At 43.4% G+C, this 24,302-nt stretch overlaps 1 protein-coding gene across 1 annotated transcript; it reads left to right on the top strand.

Annotated features, from left to right (window-relative positions):
* The first annotated feature begins 2,832 nt into the window (after positions 1-2,832).
* On the top strand, positions 2,833-22,641 carry LOC101850966. Its single transcript, XM_005101551.3, has 6 exons — positions 2,833-3,164; positions 3,684-4,029; positions 5,473-5,667; positions 8,515-8,645; positions 12,666-12,762; positions 17,201-22,641. Exons 1-6 carry the CDS (start codon positions 3,162-3,164, stop codon positions 20,668-20,670), a joined length of 4,242 nt encoding a protein of 1,413 aa, XP_005101608.1. The 5' UTR covers positions 2,833-3,161; the 3' UTR covers positions 20,671-22,641.
* The last annotated feature ends 1,661 nt before the right edge of the window (positions 22,642-24,302 follow it).

The raw sequence follows: 24,302 nt of genomic DNA, 5'->3' as shown, positions 1-24,302 counted from the left end.
CGTGCTTGTCTTTTTCTAAAGAAGTGAGAATAAGTATAAGTCAATAAGTGAGCAGTGGTACGTGAAAGACGAATCCCCCAGTTCATTTCACTGGTGAATACGAAACTTGATTTTTTAAAGGACTGAAGATGACTACAATCAGTATATAGTTGGATTCGTCTGATGGTTTTGACAGTGACAGCAGGATGATTCACTTTTTTGAGTGGGCGTGATGAAGATGTTATCTTTCTTACCCCACAAATCACAGATATTTAAACAAATACAGTCAAACCTCTTTGTACCGCCGCCTCCGTTGTACTGCTAGCCCTACTTACTGCTAGGTTTTTTTCAATGTTATGAAAAGGAATGCCTATTTACTCACAGTATTTGTGTCTTCACACCTCCATCTGCCAACTGTCTGAATTGTATGGTCTTTATCAAACTAATGTAAATTTGCCCAACATACCACCAGAGGTACACATCACACAGTACACGGCACCCATAGGTGGCTGCTTGATAATCTTTTTTCCAACACACAACTGTACGAGCTCGGCGTTTCTAGCGTTTGTAGTCAATTTGCTTCTGATTATGGTAAAGCAATTATTTTAAGGGTTTGACAAATGTTTAAAAAGCGAAATTGGAATTAAATTTTAGTCGCCTGGAGAAACTTCAGAGGAACTGGGCCAAAGGAATGGCTTGTTATCTGCTGTAATAACTTTTATAAGTAATGGAGAAAGCCATGACTTGTGTGTACATTTTATAGTGATCAGGGGAACTTTATTTCTCAACTAGCTGTACAACCAGGGAGGCTGACATTGATTAGATATCACGCCTGTGGTTCATCATCATCATCAATGCCTTTCACCCCTGGCAGGGTATAGGCCACATACAAGCTCCTTCCATTTATCTCTATCCTGGGCCATCCTTCCTAGCTTGTTCCAAGTGAGTTCCATCTCTCTCATGTCCCTTTCCACACATCTCCATGTCTCTCGTGGCCTACCCCTGCCTCATGCTCCCTGTGGGTTCCATTGCAGTGACTGTCTTGTGATGTTTTCGCAGGGCTTTCTGAAGGTGTGTCCCAGCCAACACCACTTTTTTAGTCCTATTTCTACTTCTATATCCTTACCTGGAAGTTTGTCGATCACACTCTGCAGGCGGTTGTAGAAGTCGTCTTTATTCTCCACTTCTGCATCATTGGTTGGGACATACACTTGTATGATGTTCATGGTAATGACCTTCTTCTTACCATCTCTTTCCTTGAGTTCTTTTTTAGTTCCAAATGAGGCCATGATGATTCTTGGACCGTGCGCTTCCCAGCCCCCAAATGTCTTTTGCGCTGTTTTGGCTATGATCATCCCTACTCCTTCCCTGTGTGGCCCATCACTGTCTTTTCCTGAATAAAGGAAAAGCTCCCCCTCTTTCATTCGCTTTTGTCCAGACTAGTTCAAGTGGGTCTCCCTGATTCCCAGTATGTGTAGGTGGTATCAGTGCATTTCTTGGAGGACCTGTGCAGTTTTTCCAGCCTCATAAAGGGTCCTAACGTCCCACGATCCAATCTGGAGAGACTTGGACTTGGATGATGGTGGAGGCTTCTGCCTAGCAGCTTCCTTTCGGCTTTCACTGACCTCATAAACTCTCCGTTCGGAGAAAATCCACCAGCCAGGCAGAGATAATGGTTTTTGCTTGTATGTGTTTCTGTAACAAGTTCTTTTTACGAGAGAGGTTGTTAGCCTCGTGACTCAACCCCTGACCTGGAGGGAGGATGACTCTGTTTCGGGAGTCACTACCTAGTTTCGCCATTTAGTCGCCTCCTACGACAGGATAGCACCACGTCAGTCCTGTTCTTTTCAATGCCGGGACTGCACGGCTAACACCTGTGGTTACTCAAGGAAAATTTCTATGCCAGCATGCCACCTGATCACTTTGAGGATAAGCAGTGGTCAAATTTCACACCCACACCAACCAGACTATCTGCACTGCTCAGGGTTCACATGGATGGGGTAACTGTGATGTAAAGATTAGAGCCAATGGAACCAGATTTAGTTAGAAGTTTGTTTGGAAACAGGGCTGGGCATGAACAGCATTTTCTGCCTTCAACATCTCAGAATCCCCTGAAGTGAAGGGATTTCTTTGAGTTTTGGGTTGTGATGGTTTCCCTTTTCGCCAAATTATGGAGGAATTAATCAAGGGTGGGGGGGGGGGGGGGGGGTGAGGTTTTGTCACACCAGCTTTTTGTTTTGGATGGGTTCCAGCATGGCAGGTGCGACTATATATATATATATATATATATATATATATATATATATATATATATATATATATATATATATATATATAGAAAAATGCTGGTGATAAATATAAAGGTGCTACTTTTTGACTGTGTATAAAAATCTGGTCTTTTGAGTTTTTACACTTTTACTTTGATGTGAGTAATGCTAAGTACTATCATATGAAGGTCATAGTAAAAAACATTTTGATGCTTCAATTAGTGTTCACAGCACTTTTTCAACAAATAAGAAAATTGGCATATTTTTTTCCTGACCACATGACAGATAAAAACATTTTTTTGTTTCTTTTATGAAGTTTAGATATATATATTTATCACAAACCCAGCCCCAAAGACCCTTCGAATCTTTTATGTAGAGCCGATCACAGACTTTGATCTTCAGAGCCCGCACAGGACACTTACACACCAACAAGCACAAACAGAATCAACCCCATGTGGGAACCCCATTGCAGACATTCTGACTACCTCGAGGAGATCGTTGAACATCTTCTCCTTCACTGTCCAAACCTGGCAGTTCTTCGCCGCAAGCTCCTACACACACCTACAGACTTACAAAGCCTCCTCTTCTCTGGCGTTGACCAGATGACAAGGACATGTGGTTACTTGAGGGAGGCATTGCGCTGCCAAGGGCGAAATGTTCGCAGCTAAAGGGGTTTGAAAACAACAACAGCATCAAAAACTGCAACACCATTTGATTATTGTCACCCAAGAAAGGTCATAGGTTTAATTTTTCTTCGAAATAATGAAAAAATTGAGCTAAATCTTTTACAGAAGAGTATTTTTGTTGTTGAAATGTGCCAATTTTACTTTTCTTCTTTTTTTTTTCTCTTATCCTTCCCCAGATTGTCATTGACCTGATTTGTCCATATGCAAAGAGCTGGTTATACCAGAGGCAATGGTATGTCTATGGATGGCGGACCGTAGCAGTCAACTCTGTCAAAATGCCCATATTTTTTATTTTACCATTTATTTTGTGGGTTTTTTGCTCCATTTTTTGAAAGATTAAAAAAAAAGAAATAAGTATTATTTCTCTTAGAACAAATGAAACATCAACTTGATTGATGGACTTCATATTTGGAAATGTGCACATTTTTTAAACTCAGGTTTATGATTATGAACTAGTAAATGTCCTAAGATTGATTGTCTGAAGAAATTTTAAAATTTAGCTTATGTTTTTTTGTGTTTTGAACTGTTGAGATGTTCCTTTTTTCAACTAATGTCACAGTAATGAAAGTTCCTGTCTGCTTTGACTTGTCCATTTAATTGCTGATGGATTTGTTTTTGATTCTGGAGATTTATTAATTAAATATGAAGAATGCACATACATTTACATAATATTATATAAACTCATAATCTTTGAAGTCTAGATTGTTGTTGGAGTGTGTTACTCATGATTGTTAAATTTCTGTTTCCCCAGGAGCTGGACCCGCCACACAGCATTGAGGTTATCACGGTGACCACCACATCCAACCCAGGCAGTTCAGGCAGGAGCGTCATCCCTCTACAGATTGAGCTGGAGAAGTTCCCTACGCAGCAAGAAATTGAAGGTCATGACAATAAAATGCGCCGGCCGGTTCGGCCAATTGACCGACAGCGAATGCGACCATGGCTGATGGAACTCTTGGACCTTAACAATGTGTTTGGCTTGAGATGGACCAATCGTCATCAAGGAATTTTTCAGATTTCATGGCGCCATGCTTCAAGACTTGGTTGGAACCTAGAAACTGATGGTGATGTTTTTGAAAGATGGGCAAGGCATACAGGTGGGGCTTGCTTGTTGATAGGGTACTCTAAATTGTCACTTGTGCTGTTTTTATAAAATCTCCAGGTTTATTTTCAAGTCAAGGAAATATTGTAATACATGTATTAGTGAAATGTTTCAAAGATTCTAAGAAAAATTTGGAGAGTGGTGTTGACTCCTCCTGATTACTTGGTTAGCTTTGGAAAAATGAATGGCCTAGAACGGTAATATAGAAAAGAGCTCAAGAAAACTAATGTGAGGCCGCGTGGTGAAATCAGGCGCTCGTCAAAATAATGAAAGTCAAGAAATTGGCATTTTTCTGCAGGTTTGGGAATTTTTATTGAATTTTTTTTTTGGCTCAACACCTTTCATGCCCAGTAAAGAACACATTTCTGTATGGGTTTTACTGAAAAACGTTGATTAAAGGCAGAAAAGATTTACATTTTCAGTTTTCACTGACTCTTAAGCTAAGGAAATAACTCCACTTTGGTGGCCATTTTACCCCTGAAACCGGACACCCCCATCGCCTTCAATTGCCAATAGCTTGATTTGCATCCAACATAAATGGATAATTTTTTCATCAAAAGCAAGGCAATTGTACAGACTTTAAGACGATACCAATAACTCCATATGTCTCAAAATTGACAAGCGCCTGATTCCACCACGTCATGACACTAATAATATGGAACAGTTAGTGAATATTCCAGTAAGAAAAATGTTGTGATATGATTTTGGGGAGTCAAAAAGGAAACTGCCTTGGGGGCTGAGCAGTCATCTCTTCACATACCTTCCCATTGAGCCCTAAAAATGCTCAAATGTCAAAGTATTCTCTTTTTTAAATTCTTTTCCTTGAAGGAGATTGCACTATCTTAACTCTCCCATACCTTTAACGAATCAAACTCTCATTTGATTTCAGATTGTGTGAAGTTTCTGCTTAGTTTATGATTGTAGATCCTTTCAAAAATTCAGTTTCTTAGTTTTTAGAATCAGTGCTCTTTTCATGTTTTAATCGGTGTCATGCCAAAAGACTACTCTCTTTTACAGAGATTCATTTATAACAACAGTCAACAAATTAAGAACAGAGGCCCTTGGTTTTGGAAACATTGTATGCTAGTTATTTTGCCTCACAAATCACAACCTGTTATTTGCAGTGGTGACTATTTTGTCAGTGGCTTGTACACCCTCAGTTTTAATTGTTTTTAACTTTCATTTTCTATGAATTGTCCCTGGTGGTCGTAATGAATGTCACCTCATTAATTTTTTGAGTGAAAATGGTTTAATGCAACAGTTTTGAACATATTAATGTTTTCCTCAACCTGCCCTATCGTTATTCATTCTCAAATCTCTAAGCTGTGATCAAAGGAGAAAGAAAAGAACATGGCTTTATCGTCATAATAAAATGGATTACTTGTTTTGAAAAATAGTATGCTATTGAGACAAAAAGCGAATGTTTCTCTTGAAACAGGGATCTATAAAGAAGGAGATCCACCAGAACCAAAGCGCTGGAAAGCCAACTTTAGATGTGCTCTACACAGTTTGAATGATGTTGTTGAGCTGACCAATGCTGTTGAACGCAGAGGCCGGAATGCTTGCAGGACGTACAGGTTTCTGCAGAGTGGTGATGACCAGGTGTTGGGACGGAAAAGAGCAAAGGCAAAAAGTAAGCCTATTTTCATGTTACAGAGGTCCTTATCCATGTAGAGTAAAAATTGCATCCAACAATATTCAGGTCTTTCATTCGATTTGTTGAGTTCACAGTTTTGATGAATGCCTTATTTAGAGTCCATCTTGTTGCACTGTGATGTTTTTAGAAGGGAAGTTGTTAGGGGACTGTACAGTCCCCGTACAGTCCCCTATTGCTACCCACTGGAGGACTGTGCAGTCCCCTAGCGCTGTTTTGTGCTCTGGGCGACTGCAAAGAAACAACCTTTGACCTTTGGATCGAGATCAACAAGCCATCATCGGACAGATCTAGATTCTACTGATACATTAACTAGATCTAGATGGAGGGAGAATCTAGATCTAGATCATTTGAGGCGAATTTATCGTTTATGGTGACAGGTTTGATGATCTATCTAGATCTAGATCTAGGAGTACTAATGACATAGACTGTAGACTATACTACATGGTAGGTCTACTCTTCTTCAATTTACAAATGTGCAGTCTGTGTCTATAATATTTAAGCCTAGACCTAGATGTGGTTTAGATCTAGATCTAGGCCAAGTAGAAAGCCTAGTATCAGTACTAGTAGTACTACCAAAGATTCTCTACTTCCATGGTACTGCAATCCTTCGTTGGGCTTTCAGTGTGAGTATTCGCACCCGGGGTGAGAATACTCCACATAAAAGATCTATATTATTCTCACCCAGTTTTTTTCGTTTCCGCCCTTTTTAGATCTAATCTAAATCTAGATCTATTTCGGTTTTTGTACAGTCCCCTAACAACTTCCATTGCAATATCTTGGAAGAAGAGAATCTTTGGTAATACTAAACTAGATCTAGGCCTAGATTTTAGATATTATAGACAAAGATTGCTATTTTTTAAATTAAAGAAGTGTAGGCCAACCATGTAGTGTTGTCTATACAGTGTACATCATAAGTAGTACTACTACTACTATATCTAGATCTAGCCTAGACATTTGCCTTTCACAAAAAACTGTGGATGACTCTAACATACTCATTAATTTAAAAAAACAGAACATCATAGCTGCTAAAAACATCGCCAACAGTCAAATCAGACATGTTGTCTATTTGTCATGGGAGGAAATGTAAATGTTGTTAACCCTCGTCCTGCGGGGGCCGGGTTTATGTCGCCCGATAAGCCTATTTCGGCACCTCGCCTTCGTTCTGGTCCCGAATCCGTGTAGCTCCTGGATCAGCGCATGCGCACCGCGCATCATCTTACGTGAAATTTGGGTCCCGAGTCGGATCTCCATTTATACAGGTCAAGTGTGCGCGCGTCAGTCTGCTTGAGTTTGTTTGCGTTTGTGGCCTTCTTCTAGAACCGCCTGCGTTGGTTCGTAATCGAGGCATACGTCTCATTCAAAACACGCCAAGTTGGTAGATCTAGGATGTTCGTCCAATGAAATTATAGAACAAAATTGACCAACTTAGACATGAGGAGCTCGAAAGGATAGTCAGGAAACAAGACTTTCACAAACTATACAAAATCTTTCAAATGAGCTTGATTTTGTATGAAATGATACTACCTGATAAAAAATAAGCTTGTTTGATAGTTATGAATACCATTGTGCAGGTACAAAGAACAATTTGAGTGCAAAACATTAGGAAATTGACCTATATTATCCCCTTTCGAACCGCAGGTCATTCATAACAACAAGAGCGTCCAGAAAGGTTATTCGAATGGGTGTAACTACTCGTAATGTCTTATCAGCTTGTGAGAGGGAGTTATTCATGTATTTGTAACACTTTATAATAGAAAGCTATGAAAGATAGAGCGTTATTTTCATCATCGATTAACACACTCCCACGGTATTCATGGTGAAAACACACGTTTCACGGCACACGCGCTGTACACCAACAGTGCACTCTGAATGACCCTGAAGGCCTGCCCGGCACGTCCGACGTAATCGGTTGCTGATAAGATTCGCTTCTCAGCACAGATGCAGGACAAGAGTTAATGTCTAATGATGGCTTGTTGGCCTCGATCCAAAGGTCAAAGGTTGTTTCTTTGCAGTCCCCCAGTGCCAAAAGCAGCGCTAGGGGACTCTGCAGTCCCCGAGTGGGTAGTGCTAGGGCCCCTAACAACTTCATTTTAGAAAATAGCCTAATTTTGTGCCCCATTTTGGCTTTGCCAATTAAAAATAGTTAAGTTTTTAAAGAAAAATATTTTTTTCTCATTCATGCCCTTGCAAATCTGTAGAACTAGCTTGTGATGAATGCCTCAGATTTGTAAAAGTGACTGATACTCTAAACTTAATCGATTTTAGAATCAGCAGTAGGCAAACATGTTTATCTTACTTAACTCATTTAACAATGTTTAGTTTCCAACTGTGACCTGTCACTGAAAAACCAATACCATCCTTGGATGGCACACACAGAGACAACAATGTGGAGAAAATCTCACCTCCATCAACATACTCTCTGCAGCTGTTATTCCTGTCACCAGGTCTGACTAACCTGTACCATGAGTGTACTATACTATACTCCTTGGGTGAAATCAGAAATTGTGCTTAAGAAAAAATGCTGAGAGACCACTCCGCTGGGCAGCTTGCATGATGTAATTACTTACTGCTCGTATTTGTTTTAGTTTTTTTTTCTGCACAAGAATATTTTGTCTGCAGGTTGTTGGAAGGTGCCACTTTAAGTGGCTGCTATTGTGTCGATGTGCTTCTCTTTACTTGAACGAAACTGTTTTTCATCTGGGTGTGTGTGTGTGTGTGATTAGTAATATAGAAATGAATCTTTTTCTTCCTTGTTCCATTTCCCCCCCCTGTAGTGTCCTGCAAAATGTTAAGTTTAAATGAATGATTCTTCTCTAACCACAGAAGCTAGAGAGGCCAAGCTGTCGGCCTATGAGAGAAGCCTGAGAGAGCCAGTGAGGCAGGTTGTAGTGGAGTCTGCATCCAGTGAAGAGCTGCTGTCTGAGGGAGAGGCTGAGGAGACCACACAGGACAAGGTGAGGATTGGATTTCGATTTTCTTAAAATTTCTGGCAATGGGGTGAGGATAGAATCTAAGCACAATGGTCTATGTCTAAGATCATGCTGTGTAAAAAAAAACTTGTCCACCGAAGAACCTGTTTTAGAATGTAAAGAAATTTCTTTTTTTATGACTTACAATTGTAAGAACCTTATCTAAAAATAAGAATCTGCTTAAAAAGCAGTTTGTCCAGAGAGTAATACACTTTCCAGTTTTCATGGGTCTAGTACGATAATAATTTTATGAAAGCAAAAAGGCTCTCTTTGAAGTCGGAAATTACACATCATCATCATCAGTGCCTTTCTCACCCTGCACTAGGGTACATGTCACGAACAAACACTTTCCACTTTTTCTATCCTATGCTAGCCTTTTGATGTTATTCCTTGTCTTCCCACTTTTCTGCACATCCATTTTCTGTGATTCCTCTCCAGGGAAATTACACACTGTATTTTAATAAAGTTGCACAGTTCAATATGTTGGCGGGGAGGGGGGGGGGGGGCAGTGAATGAGCTGAGAGCAAGTTCTTGGCACATTCACACAGATCGTCTATAGGCACTAAGGTTATGAAGTGGGTTGACCAACCACTAATGTATGTTTGATTAATCTAGACAAGTGTTCCTCTCAGGAAGCTTGCATGTAGAAGCTGGATGGTGTCAATAAGAACTTAATTTTTTTTTGTCTCGCCTGATGAACAAGTTCTCAGGCAGAGATCACTCTTCTGTACTGCTCTGTTTCTGATTTGATAGTTTGTCCTTTTAAAAAATAAAAGTTGTAAACTTTATAAATCCTCTGTCAAAACTAGGGAACCATCAGCCTTTTCAGTCATACGAGCAAAGTGATGCTGAGAATAATCCTGAACAGAATGCAACCACAGGCGGAGGAGAATAGAGCCGAAGAGCAGGCTGGTTTTCATTGTGAAAGAAGTACCACAGAATGGATTATGAACATCAGAGTTCTGTGTGAGAAATACAGTGAACACCAGCAAGACATCTACTACATCTTTATTGATTTTAAAAGGGCGGTTGATGAGGTGTGGTATGATGCATTATAGGCTATAATAAACAAATACAACATGGACCAAAAACTGAATCACACTATCAGACAGCTGTACACAAAGACCAGCAGTGCACTACTTGTGCAAGGCACAGTGGGCGACGGGTTCCTCTTATCAGTATGAGTCCACCAGGGCCACCTCCTCTCAGGGACCTTGTTCAACATCTTCCTTGAACGCATAATGACTGGTGCCGTTGAAGAACATCAGGGCACAATCAGGATTGGTGGCTGGACTATCATCATCAGTGCTTCCAGTATTTCCGCAAATTAGCAGATTTCAGCAAATAGAAAATTTTCCGGGAAAATTTGTGCCCCCCCAAAAAAAATTAGTTAAAAATTATTTTTTTAAATGCGAAATAAAAAAATTTCCCCAAATTACTAATAGTCAACAATAGCCAACCCATACCGAAAGTGCTCTTTTATGTAAAAGTGTAGACATTGTCTTTCACTTTCACTTTCTAAAGCACAAGAAGCAGAGCACCAGCACTGTAAACAAGAGGAAGAAATGTGGTTCAATAGATGTTGGGCCTGCCAAGAAAAAAAAACTCTAAAGAGAGCTTGGTTTTTTTTTATCAGACTTGTTTATTTGTAAATATTGTTGTGGATTTAAATTGAATATAAGCTGTCAAGTTATTTAGATCTAGATCTAGCTGTTATAAGGATTCTACATGTTTATGGTGCAGCCCAACACAAGCAGAAAAAAGTTGAACATTACCTTTCAAGTTTTATAGATCTAGCTGTTATACAGTCCGTGCTGGTTTTAAGCATGCCGGCTTTAAGCACGTTTCGGACTCAAGCACGCTAAACGGCTCTTACCGAATTTTTGCTATATAAATTACATGCCTTTAAGCACAGTAACTTCGGCTAAAGGCACGCTTCATTTTCAAGACTGTCAATATTTTCATGATGACCCATCGAAGTTCGAACCCACTCGACACCGCAGCAGTGGAGTGTGTTAAGGCTAAGGGAAACACAAAAAATGCTAGTGATAGAGACACACACTCACACGCGCGGAGAGGAAGGCAGGAGAGATGCACACAGCCGCGCGCGTGGACATAGGATATAGTCTAGGACAAAGCCACACACGACCAAAAAAAATACAAAGAGAGTCGGGGAGAAGAGAAAGGGAGGCTGGCTGTGATTTCGCCTTTGACCCTCGCTATCCATTAATCCTGACAGATTGTGTATCACGCGCGAGGTGGGATGAAGGCGGTGGTATGAATGTCGCACAGCGGGCAGTGGTACGCACAGGCAGTGTGTAGTGTGTTGGCCTAGTGTGCTGTATCGTGACTGGCTGTCTAAATCAAGCTTTCATTTCCCATTGGACCACAAAACAAAAACGAACAAGCAAACAAAAACTTCCATGGCGGGTGTAAAAGACAGTGCACACTTTTGCGGGACCGCTATAGGCCTACTTACAAATAAAGGGAAATAGCACGGGAAATTTTCAACATGAAAATCTCTGGATTATGTCTACTTCGCACTCAAGCACGCTTCAGTGTTAAGCACGCTTAAGCTTTCTCCCGATGACCGTGCTTAAAGCCGGCTTGGACTGTACTACTGTTATGAATGTACAGTACCGGTACAAGGGAGAAACCACGGCCTTGGATATATTATATGGATTAACACAAGCATAAAATTATGTATGCAAGGTATGTTTTTTCTCACTTATTTTCTTGTTAAATTTAGGCTTGAATAGCCAGAAATGGCATACTTAGGATGCCCTGAAGCAAAAAAATATCAAAACTCTCTGCCAGGGCGCTGCCCTGGACCCGAAAGTCCTAAAAAAATGACATCAGCTGCTGGAAGCTCTACATCATGAACCTTTAGTTTGCTGACCACTTTGATGGGCTGGAGGGAGAAGTACAAGAACTTACCAATCTGGTGAATTGTCTGGACAAGACATCTGCCAGATATGACATGTAGATCGGTGCCAAAAAGAAGCTCATGACAAACAGCGCAAAGCATATAGAGAAGAAAATCACAGTCTGTGGACAGAAACTTGAAACTGTGAATCACCTTGGAGCGATGCTTAATGAAGACTGCTCAAAAACCTAAGTCCTGGCAAGAGCAGCACAGACAGCAGCAGCAATGGCAAAACCGAAACCAATGTGGAGAGACAATCCATAAGTCTGTCAGCTACATTGAAGCTACTGCATGTAGTAGTCTTGTTAATCTTTTTATTTGCATGCGATGCATGGAGACTAACAGCCGAACTGCAGAGAAAAGTCTGTATTTTTTGCTGCAGTTCACATATACCACTAAAACTGTTGCCCAGCAACCCCCTTGATTGATCGGAAGCACTAACAATTACTGTGCAGTTATACTTAGCCTAATTTAGTATGAATAAACAACATATTGTCATCTTGTCTAACATTGCAAGAAATTACCATGGTAGCTAACGAGAAAAGATAACGGTGACCCAAAATGTTGCAAATGGAAAGTGGTGATTTCTTGATATGCGTATTGGGTCGAGTACGGAATGTTCTATTGACATCTGCCTTGGTCTGCTCTTCATGCTTCTTGTCAGTGTGTTTTTGTCCTAATTTGCTCTGGGTGAGATGCAGCTATTTATGCCATGTGCCCACTGAACAAATAGCTACTCAGTTCCCCTTGTTTCATTGTGGTTACAATTCTATGAATTGGGAAGCTCCACTTTATTACTTTCAGTGTTGATGGAGAACATAACTATTTTTCTGTGTGCTTTATTTACACTTTCTTTTCAAAAAGTTAGATTACTATTCTTTGTGTTCAGATATTTGCATCATTGGGTTCTCATTCTGTAATGCAAACCACTTATCATTACACCAGAATGCATTTTTTTTGGGTCGAAACTGTTTCAGTCAACTATTCTATTCCTTCCTTAAAAGCTGGATATTGTTTTATATTTCCTGAGAATGTAATACGAAATTTTATTTTCTCTTTTTGTGTTCTTCTATGTTCAGGTCATAGTTCAGAAAGTTGACACCAAATGTGAGATTGCTGGAGAGGAATATGGGCTGCATCATGATCATGACTACTCTGCTGGTCCAGATAAGACAGGTAGTTACATTCGTAATGTTCATTTGTAAATGATGTGTTTCAGACTGCTGTGTTGATGAAGAGGTTGGATACTTTCCTCTAGTTCTTTGAGCTTTGTTTTCTTTAGGATTGACCAGTATCAACTTCTTTTTCGTTACAGTCTAGTAAGAAAGTTTTATAGGTTATACACCACATTAGTAGAGGGTCAGGGAGGGATAGTTGTTCTGTATGGGGAAGGCCTGCCATGTCCTCTCTACATTGGTTCCCACCTGATGCTCAACTCTCACCTGGGGCTCCACGAAGCTGCAGCATGCGCAGCGGCCTCTCCCCGGTAACTGTTTTGGCATGCGGGCTGAACCAGGTAGAGGGTAGCTGGTGGGGTTTCGAACCCACTAGTGAGTAAATTAGGGTCTGTCTCCCTGTGCATGCGAATACTGGCTCCGGCGGACTGCGCGGACGAAACAACTCGATTGTTTAGCGGGCAGAAAGGCGGTCCCAGCAGAGCGTCGTGGAGCACGACAAGGGCACAGTGAGACAAGAAGACATTGCTGGTCATCCGCTGCATCCCGGCCCATCTCCGGCTGTCTCAATTTTGTCGTGCCACCGGAACTAGATGGACAGGGACAAGAGAGTTAGGCTGACGACTTTGTGCATCTCTCCCTCACTTAAATCAAATTCAAGCGTAAGTCAGGACTTCATCACATCACTCCACCCCCATCATCACCCTCATTACATCTCAAGTCCTGCAGTGATGGACGAGTGGCCAAGCGACAGGTGTGGATATTCTGGCAGTCGTAGTCACAACTCTACACGAAGGCGGTCCAGGCCTTGTGGTCTCTTTTCAGTGAATGAGACCGCATTGGAACTCAGTAGCCAGGGCGGCGAAGCAGCCCTCTCCAGGATAGCACTGTTTCCCCCCACAGCCTGGGGACGGGACTAGAACAGGTGTCCGAAAAATTGCCTGTCTCACCCTTTCCCTGGCCAGCATGCCGTGGCTGGCAGGGGTCCCACACCTGTGGTAAGAAGAACTCAAAGAAATCTAAGATGACCATCACCCTTAGCTCATGGAATGTGCGCTCCCTCCTTGACCGTTCAGGGAGTAATTGTCCCGGAAGACGGACGGCCCTCATTGCCAGCGAACTGAGCCGATATAAAGTACAGATAGCCGCCCTCAGTGAGACTTGCCTTGCTGAGGAAGGACAACTCACAGAGCAGTTTTCCGGCTACACGTTCTTTTGGATTGGTCAGGGACTCGACGAGCGCCGCGAGCAGGAGTTGGTTTTGCTATCAAGTCCTACCTGGTCAACAAGCTGGCAGCTCCCCCTAAGGGAATCAACGATCCCCTGATGACTGTCCGCCTCCTGCTCCCCAAGAAAAGATTCCCAACGCTGATCAGCACTTACGACGCCCCCCCTACTATGACCAACCCCGAGGACATTAAAGAAAAATTCTATGGGGACCTAAAGATTATCATCACAGTCGTACCCAGGGCAGACAAACTCATCATTCTTGGTGACCTCAATGCTCGAGTCGGCAGAGACCACAAGTCACGGGAGGGAGTGTTAGGGAAACACGGTGTTGGCAACTGCAACAGCAACGGACTCCTTCTGTAGAAAACCTGCGCTGCCCACGATCTCCTCATCACCAACACAGTCTCCCGCCTGCCTAATAGTAACAAGACGTCATGGATGCACCCACGCTCCAAGCACTGGCATCTACTCGACTACGTCATCATCAGGCAAAGAGACAGACAGGATGTGAGAGTCATAAAGACCATGTGCGGTGCAGAATGTTGGACGGACCATCGTCTTCTCATCTCTAAGATGAGCCTCAGAATCACACCACCCAAGGCATCGAAGTGGCCAAGCGATTGAATGTCTCCTAGCTGAAGAATGATTTTGTCAAACATGCGCTGGTAGAAGAGCTAGAGAGAAAACTACAACCGAGCGACATAGACCCGCATGCTGATGTGGAGACTGAGTGGGCATGTCTAGACATCATGGGCCCCACTACCCGCAAGCACAAAGATTGTTTCGACGACATCAGCTGTCACATCCAAACAATATTAGAGGAGAAGCATCGACTCCCCAGAGCACTCCTCAATGACCCCTCCTCCACCCCAAGGAAAGAACATTTCAATATGGCCAGGAGGAGAATCCTGCTTGAACTACGACGACTACAAGACATCTAGGCCTACTCAGACAGGAAGGGCATGAAGAACTTCTTCAGCGCTCTGAAGGCCGTCTACGGACCCACCTCGTCAGGGCAGTCACCTCTCCTCAGTGCAGACGGGGGGCACGCTGATAACAGACAGGAGAAAATTCTCGAGCGCTGGGCATAACACTTCAAAAGTGTCCTCCACAGACCATCATCCATCAACAATGAAGCCATTGAAAGACTACCACAAGTGCCAATTGACAACACTCTGGCAGACCCACCAACAGAGAAAGAAGTAGTGCTCGCCATCAAACGCCTGTCTAGTGGCAAAGCACTAGGTGCCGACTCCATTCCTGCTGAAATCTACGCTTCTGGAAGCCCAACACTAATAGAGAGACTAACAAGCCTGTTTACCTCCATGTGGTTACAAGAAAAGCTGCCACAGGAACTCAGAGACGCTTCGATTGTCCTCCTTCACAAGCTCAAAGGAAACAGAAACACCTGTGACAACCACCGAGGCGTTGCCCTGCTCTCCATCGCTTGGAAGATTCTGGCTCGCATCCTGCTCAATCGCCTCGTTGCACACCTGGCACGCCTGCTGTGAAGGGCTGTGGAAAATCATGGCCAAGTTCGGGTGCCCGGCAAAGTTCATCGTGATGGTCCAACAATTCCACGATGGCATGACAGCAAGAGTGAAGGACCAATGGCGTGTACTCCCAGCCCTTCCCCGTCACTAATGGAGTGAAGCCGGGCTGCGTGCTGGCCCTCGCACTGTCCAGCATGATATTCTCAGCTATGTTGACCGATGCCTACCACGACGGAGATATCGGTCTCGGTTTTCGTCACCGCACTGATGGAAAACTTTAACCTTCGGAGGCTGCAGGCGAAGAACAAAGTCCATGCAGGCATAGACTGCGATTTCCTCTTTGCGGACAACTGCGCGCTGAATGCCAGTACTCAGTCAGACATGCAGGGAAGCCTGGACAGTTTTTCCAAAGCGTGCGACAATTTCGGCCTTATTATTTCCTCAAAGAAGACTGAAGTACTGTACCAGCCAGACCCATCGACTCCGTACATAGAGCCCCAATTTACCATCTACGGCCAGAGACTGGCAGTGGCAGATAAGTTTGTTTATCTTTGCACCATCCTCTCTGGCTCGGTCAATATCGATGAGGAAGTGGCCTACAATACTGCCAGAACTAGTTCAGCCTTCGGCAGAGACTGAAAGACTGGGGAACTAAGAGGACTGAGCCTTAACACCAAGCTCCAAGTGTATAAAGCAGTTCTACCATCCCTGCTCTACGCCTGCGAAACGTGGACAGTCTACAACCGGCATGCCAAGCAGCTCAATGCCTTCCACATGAGATGCCTCAGGACCCTGCTTCGTATCAAGTGGCAAGACAGAGTCCCAGACCCTGAGGTACTACAGCGGGCCAAGATGGAGAGCATCTACACCACCTTACTGCGCTCTCAGCTCCAGTGGGCCGGCCACGTTCACCGCATGGATGACTCTCGCCTCCCGAAGAGGTTCCTCTATTGGTACTGACCCTAGGAAAACGTTCTCTCGCGGACAGAAAAAACGCTTCAAAGATGCTCTGAAAGCGTCCCTGAAGAGTTGCGACATTCTTCACACCACCTTGGAAGAAGCTGCTCGCGATTGCAGTTTGGCGCTCTTTAGTAAGATCAGGAGTCGCCACGTTCGGAGAAAGACACAGAAAGAAAGAATGGAGATGGCAACTGAGAAAAGACGAGAGACCCCTACCTCCCAGTCTAGTTCATCCCCAAACATCCCCTGCCCCCACGTCAACAGACATTTCTGAGCGAAGATCGGCCTGATCAGCCATCTCGGCACACACCCCACCCCTACAGTGATGTGAAGTCAAGATCGTCTTCACCAGCGAAGGAAGAACATCACATTATTACCCTGGTTCGAAAACTTAAGCGTTTCCCCGTATATACAAATATTTTGTATGCCATCAAAATTTGGTTGCCTTTGTGGGAAATTCATTGAATGATAACAGTGTAAGATTTCCCTCTTGCAAAGGTGTATGGATATGGGTTTAACATTTATTAAGTCATTAACACGTTTTCAGTATGGTTATTAAGTTGACAATTTGTATTGTTGAGTCTATAGGATGTTGTGTTTGCCATTGGGTATATCAGTTTTTGCCTCAGGCTACAAGCATTCTTGAAACAAGTCAAATTTCTTAAACTAATGAAACCATTATTTAAGCTTTCTACATGCGTTGCAATCTCACATACTTAATTTCAACTAAGTTGTGTTTTTTTCCTCTCATCTCAGTTTCAGAGAAGACTATTGTGGTCCGTCAAGGGGTTGGCTCTATTGTGCTTCAAAAGGAGATTGTGAGTGCTCCCGAACCTGATAACTCCACCAAAAACCTGTTCATCTCCAACCTGGACCAGCTGGCTTCAGCTGCGATGAGTTCTGCCGGTCTCGAGGCAGGCACTGTACATGAAGTCGAGGTGTCCAGCTCCAACAGGAAAGTGAGGCAGCAGAAAGCAAGGAAACATCGTGTAGAGTCGGAGGACCTGTCCAAAAAGTCTGATTTCAGCCTGAAGCGGCTGTTGACAGGGGGCAAAGGACGGGAGGAGGGCCAAGGCAGTGAGCATGGGCCAGTGACGCGAAAAAGAAAAGCTTCCACGTCATTTGAAATGAACTCGGAGGAACGCAGTGAACAGTTTCAAGTGCGTGCTGCTAAGAATAGGCGCCGCAAGTTGTCTGAGCCTACTTCTCCGGCAAAGAGTAGCCGCAGTGAAGCAGTCAAAGCAAGTGGTCTTAGTCCCCCCTCTCCTCGCATGACACGTCAGAGGAGTGAACGGAGCAGCTCTCCTAAAATCCGGGGTCGTAAAACGCGAAGAGGGAAAAAGGAGGAAGATGAGAAGTCTGAATCTACAGAGCCTCTGATGTCATCGTGTTTGCTTTTACTGGAAGCAGCGACTAGGCTGGACAATGCAGAGAAGGGCAGCAACTCTTCATTGCGTTCCTCTGGTTCGGGAGAGACTAACATTAGTCTCAGTAATATGGAAGTTTGTGAGGAGAGTGTGGTGGAGACCACTGTGGAGTCAGAGGTCCCACTCTCTGACCATAATGTTGCTCAAGAGGTAGACATCACAGACATAAAGTTAGAGCCTACTGAAGTTGAGAAGTCTGGTGATGAAACAAAAGATGAAACTGATGATGCAGGCTTAACTGAGGCTCCTCATTCAAGTTCTCCTGGGATTTTGAGAAGCACTCTGGAAACTATTGGCACGGAACTTAAAGCAGATGATATGAGACCTCGTACAAGAAGTGGAAAAAGTTTTCTGGACAGTTATTCCATGAGCGTATCTGAAGGAAAAATAGTTGTTGTGAAGGATTCAGAGGCTAAGGGATTGTTTAGCGGCTCAAGCATTCAATCGGAGCCGAATGTCTCCAGTGAATATAAGAGAAGAGGCAGAGGTCGGGGTCGAGGGAGGTCATCCCGTGGTAAATATTTTGTGGACATCCGGACTAACAGCGGCCCAGCCTTGACATTGATGAATAATGGTGATGAGCGCAATCCAGATGAGGTCACTATGGAGTCTGTCACAACTGATGGAGACGTTGGGAAAACAGAATATCTGGAAGAAATGGAGGTGCCTCAAGTGGCAAATTTTGCCACAGTCAAGTCTAACAGTGGTGTCCAACAGACGGTGATCCAACGCGCTCTGCCAGTGCTCAGTGCACCTGTCCAGAAGTCTGGCAGCTCTGCGACAGAGTTTTCTGCTCCTGTTGTTATTGCGCATAAAGTGAGCGGCTTAGCAGGGACTCCTCAGATTCTTATGACCTCCACGGCAGTCAACCCCCAGCCCTCTGGTCGACCTGTAGTGGCGTCGCAGAAGCTCGTAGCAGCGGTGGCCAACAAGACACAGTCTACTCTCTTACCAGCACAGCTGCTGAGCAAAGGGTTGAAGAACCAATCATTGATGCCTGGGAGCACTCTACCGTCTGTGACGAAACTTGCTGGTAGTCAGACAGTCGGGTCTGTTCTCCCCGTGGCCCTGGGCAGTTCGATGCATGTCACATCCGCCCCTTCTCCCACTTCTCCTATAATAGCAAACATCAGTGCAGTGTCTATGAGTCCAGGGTCTGGCGAGAACCCCCAGCTGCTGTCTCTTCCTTCATCCTCCATTTCTAGCTTGATGAACATCAAAGCAGCAGCCACCGTGGGGCCTCGGACTATCATCTTGACCAGACCTCCAAAGACGTCGGTCGTGACGACCTCAGCAGCAGTCACAACCACAGCGACAGCTGCTGCCCAGAAAAAAGAAGTTGCGACGCTAGAACAAGGCAAAGAGGTCCAGAATGAGGTGAAGCTCCATGTGTTGCCTGTCAAGCCTACAACGCAGCTCCCAAACCACTCCCATCCGTCTGTTCAAGCAGAGAATGCTCTCATATCGCAGCTTCAGGCTCATGTCACATCTGCCATTCAGCGTGAGAGTGAGAATCCGGCTCAGGGTGTCTCTGGCCAGACAACGCCAACACAAGCTGTCAATGTTACAGCGCAGATAATTTTTGACCCTATCAAAGGACCAATGCTGAAGTTCCCCATTGGGCCTCCTCTGCCGCTTCATTCCAGCATCTTTCAGCCACAGAATTTCGCCAGTCAGGCTCAAGCCACTTCTAGAACAGCCACGGGGGGTGCTGATAGCACTGTTGTGAGCTCCCCCGCTCTGAACTCATCAACAACGCTGGTAAACTGTGCAGACAGGAAACCCACTGTCCCTGTTGTTCTGGGAACTAAAGTGTTTGTTGACAATCCTTCGTCTCCCCCAAACAGTGAGGCAGGGAGCAGCAGCAGCAGCACAGCCACTCCCACTTCAGTGTCTCTTCTGAGATCTCAAGTGGAGACCTCGAAAAACTCGACTGTAGAAAGTAAGCCTGATGCTGTGACTACTTTGTCCATAACTAAGAGTGCACCTATCTCCAGCTCTGGAGAGTCCCATGTACAACAAGGAACAGTGAGCATTTTACCTTTTGGCAAAATGACAAGCAAGTTTTACCCTTTGAAAGCTTTGCAGAATCCTGTGTCTCTTCTCCACAAACACCAACAGGGAGCTGCGGGAGCGAATTCCTCTATTGTCATGGACTTTCAGCAAGCCCTGTTGGCCCACCGCTTGGCTATGCCAGACGGTTCTGAAGCAACAGTTGCGGAGACAGTGCTCAGTGCGGGCAGCTACTCATCGGTTTGCCAGGAGGACTCTGGTGAGGTCAAGCCACTAGCGGAATTGTGCAAAAGCTTACTGGCTCAATTTTTCAAATCTCTGGATAATCAAACATCGGAGTCTGAAGCTAGTGGTTCGTCTTTCAGCTCTCCCTGTGTGGATGTGAAACAAGATCCCGCTGTTGTCCAGAAGCAACAAGAATCTCAGCAGGAACCCGTCCTTTCAGATCTCAAGGGAGTTAACTGCACTGAATCTGCTCAGGTAAGCAGACTGGGATCTACTGTGGCATCAAATCTGAAGGAGGAAGTTGAACTGACTTTGACTGACAACAACGAGTGTATCATGGCATCATCCAGCGCCATTGCTGGTCCTGCTGACTCGGAGGCTTGTAGTCAACAGGATAGTGTGATGACTGAAGTTGGAGATGAGGAGTCGAAGAGGATAAAATACGATTCTAATATTGTGATGGACCCCACAGCTCCCCTGTCCTTGGGGGAAGTTCCTTTGTTCGCTAGTGGCAAAGGAGATTCAGACTCCATGAGCCCGACCAGTGATGGTGGAACGTAGCAAGATTTGTGTGTTTGTGATGACCTGCTTTGATGAGCTTTTTTTGTGGCTCTTAATGATATGTACACTAGTTCATAGATGTGTAGTGGCGTCAGTAGTCTAGTGGTTAGGCTACCGGACTTATAATTGTGAGGTTGCAGATTCGGGAGTTCGAGCCTAAGGCCCGATGTACAGTTGTGTCCTTTACACGCATTTTCCTCACTTCACCCAGGTGTGAATGGTTACCTGGCCATAAACAGCGAAAGATCTTGTCAGTACGCCTATAAAACGGCAGTTTACACTTTATGCTTCCCAGGAAGTTGAGATTGTTTCAGATGCCATCTGGTCTGCAGGGGTATGATATAGATTGTAAAGCACATAGAGAGCGTACTGTTGAGCTATTTGCGCAAAAAATTGCTATCTTTTACTATTAGTACTGTTGTTGTTCCCTCAAAGATACTGGAATAATGGAAAATGTTTTTTGTTTTTCTTCTGTTTCTCGAGTATTCTTGGGTAATGAAGACTCAGTGTTATTTATAGAGATCACAGTTTATATCTTGATGTGCTTTTAATGCTGTTATGTGTTGTTTCCTTTGCATATGCTCTCCTGCCCATGATTCTTTTGTTTAATGACCTGCTCAAGAGACTGAGAGCATCAGCTTTCACTGTCATTTTCTCCATTTCCTTACAAGCTCTCAAGACACAACTAATTGTAAATCAGAACTGGTCTGTTTTCCTTTACAGTAATACATGTATATGTCATAAATTGTTTAGATCTATAGGTATCTCTTGTTCTTGTAATCTGTAAGATAATAAAGGGGGCCTGAGATGAAGAATTATCACTGTTTTACCCAATTTTGAGAAGCACAGTTGCTTTATAGTGAACATTTGTGCTCCCTAAAAAATAAATAAGGCTTGAAATGAAAAAAATTATTAACCTTCAGCCCAATTCAGTGAAGTTAAGTTTATTTCTAATGAATACTACTGAAAATATATCGGTTGCTTCATGTGTCAGTATGAAATCCAGTGGCATCTCTAGCTTAGCTTCATGCACATTTATTCAAAAGAAAGCTGCCCGGCTGCCGGACAAAAAGTTATTACACCCCAACCCTATGTGCATGTAAATAATATGGTTTCCTCATACAGCTGATTTTTACCTCCTTTTTCCACTATGGGTTATTGGACAGCAAGCAACAGTAGCATTGCTACTCCTGTTTCCAATCTAGCTTCTTTTTGTAACCGCATTGCTTCTGTGCTCATCTTAAATTATATTATCAAAGCCTCACTGCCGACAGTGTGTTTGGTAATTGCTCTTTTTTAAGTCGCAGGTTTTTTTTATGACAACACTCTGAATTCCAGGCAAAGCTAGACTCTATTTTCCACTTGTGCAACGCGTCAGCTAGGTAAGATAAGTTCGATTATGATATTGGACTATTTCCTGTTGTTTTCTTTTTGCAAGATCGAGTATAAAAGTTAATAAAGTTAGGAAGGTTAAAAAAGCTCTTACAAAACCCAGAAGGCCCTATCTTAAGAGGTTAGCTATTCACACATGTCAAACTTGTCAAAATAAAAAAATGGGTCAGATGATAAGTATGAGGTATTGAAAAATTTCATCTTTGTACTATGTAATGCCTCTCCTTTTTTTTTTCATGTCAGTTTTGTTTGACTCATGTTCAGAATATCGACACTTTCATTTGATAATTGTTTAACACTTACAGCTGAAGCCATGGGAGAACTAAAGATGTTAAAAAAAACCTTCACAGCTCAAGAAACGCGCTAAAAAAATTTGAAGCGTTACTTCAACGAAAGTCGCCAGCAGTACTGAACTGAAATTACAGGCCGGTGACTAAAGTTGCCATCGGTACTGTAGGTTTTTAATTAAGTCATTTTTTGGCGTTTTGAGGAAACACCAACTGTTGCATTCACAAAACAATCTTAGCACATAGTTTTTTCTGAATATTTTTTTAGTTTTATTAAAATTCAAAGCCTAAAACAACTTATGATGTTGTTGTTGTTGTTATCGATCCAGCAACAGCTGGGTTCTCGCCCTTCTGTCCAATGCCATGTAGGTCTAGTGATAAGTGCAGGTTTGCCGTAATGTTCCATAGAGTATGTTGTCAATGTTAGGTCTCGGAGGGAGAAGTGTGGCTCTGATGTCATTTAGAGCTGTACAGTGGAAAAGGTGATGGTCCACAGTCTCATATGCGTAGTTACACAAAGGACACATTGGGGGAAGATCTGGTTATATTCTGTTCCAGTGAAAGTTGAGCTGTATATGTTCTGTTTGTAGGCGAATATCGTTGTCTGTTTCTTTCTCTATAGATGGTTGATATTGTCATTTCATTTTGTTATGGTCATATGTTGAAAACTGCTCTGCCTGTCTTTCCCAAGGCCCATCTGTTCATCCAATCTTGTGTGTTGCTGTTTTTAATGATTTGTTTTGCTGTGTTGGTATGAAGTTGGAATGTTGGGTTGTTTCTGTCTAGATCCCCTTTTGGCGAGTGTGTCTGCTCTGTCATTTCCAGGAATGTTTGAGTGTCCGGGAATCCACTGCATCACCAGGTTGACGCCACAGGAAGTTATCAGGTGATGGGAGCCGAACAGTATATGTGTCAAGTCTTCGTTTAGATGATGGTCATTTTCTATCGCCCGCAAGACTGATAAAGAGTTAGTGAAAATCACTATACAGTGGGTATCGCCTTCAACGAGGTTGCTGGGACGGGCTTGTTGTCCTCGTTGGATCCAACCTCTCGTTAAATGTGACTAAGGCTAAAGACAAGAAAGGAGACAAGTTATTATATTACAAGATGTACCAATACCAGTAATTAAAACAGTTGTTCCCCCTGATGACGAAAATCTCAAACAGCATCAGTGTGCGCGTGTTTGGGCTGTGTTCTGACCATCGTTTCTGCATTTTAAAAATATAAATTTTCTGAACCTTTCTCAAGTAAAGACGGGAGCTTGGATTTTCTGATCAGGGGAAGAAAAGAAAATTGAAAAAAATGGTCTTGATCTAGACCTACCCATCCAGAGTTCTTCCTGTTTCACACAGTCCGCATGGCGTTCCCGCCCACCCCTTCTTGTCTCTACCATAGGCTAACCCTCGCCCATCCTCTTGGCTTGGAGCACATTATATTAGTATTAGGATGCACACTAGATAGCAATACAATGCATTGGGAATGTAGGATGGGCCTAGTGCTTCGCATGAGATGGAGAGAACGGAGAAAAATTCTTCGCTTTTGAGGCCGCTAATTGCTTTTAATTGGTTATCGCGACCTCGTTGAAAGCGACTTTAGACTGTTTGCAACCTCGTTGGAGCTGACGTACATTTACAAAGAGATGTGGAGGAATAATCGGGGGATTAAGGATTGCCTCGTTGGAGCCAACTTCTTGTTGAATGTGACCTCATTGAATGCGACACTCACTGTACTATGTGTTTTGTTTGGATGAGTGTCAAAAACTGCGCTGAGATGTTATAGTGCTGTTTCAATTGCTATCATTTTTGCATCATAGTTGTTGCATTTCTTTCCACAGGCTGCAAAGATCTCATTGGAACTTCCATCTGGGTACTGTATTAGTATTTCATATCCAGCTTTGGTTGTGCCTTTGAATGCTGAGCCGTCTGTATAGACGTGTATCCAGTCATTTGAATT

Source organism: Aplysia californica, unplaced genomic scaffold, assembly GCF_000002075.1.
Source record: "Aplysia californica isolate F4 #8 unplaced genomic scaffold, AplCal3.0 scaffold00287, whole genome shotgun sequence".
Taxonomy (NCBI): Eukaryota; Metazoa; Mollusca; class Gastropoda; order Aplysiida; family Aplysiidae; genus Aplysia; species Aplysia californica.
Note: the sequence above shows the minus strand (reverse complement) of the source record. Positions and strands in the feature narration are given on the sequence as shown.

Coding starts and splice junctions, on each gene's coding strand:
- LOC101850966 (XM_005101551.3), top strand. Junction 5,668..8,514: donor GAAAAGAGCAAAGGCAAAAA/GTAAGCCTATTT, acceptor CTCTAACCACAG/AAGCTAGAGAGGCCAAGCTG. Junction 8,646..12,665: donor AGGAGACCACACAGGACAAG/GTGAGGATTGGA, acceptor TTCTATGTTCAG/GTCATAGTTCAGAAAGTTGA.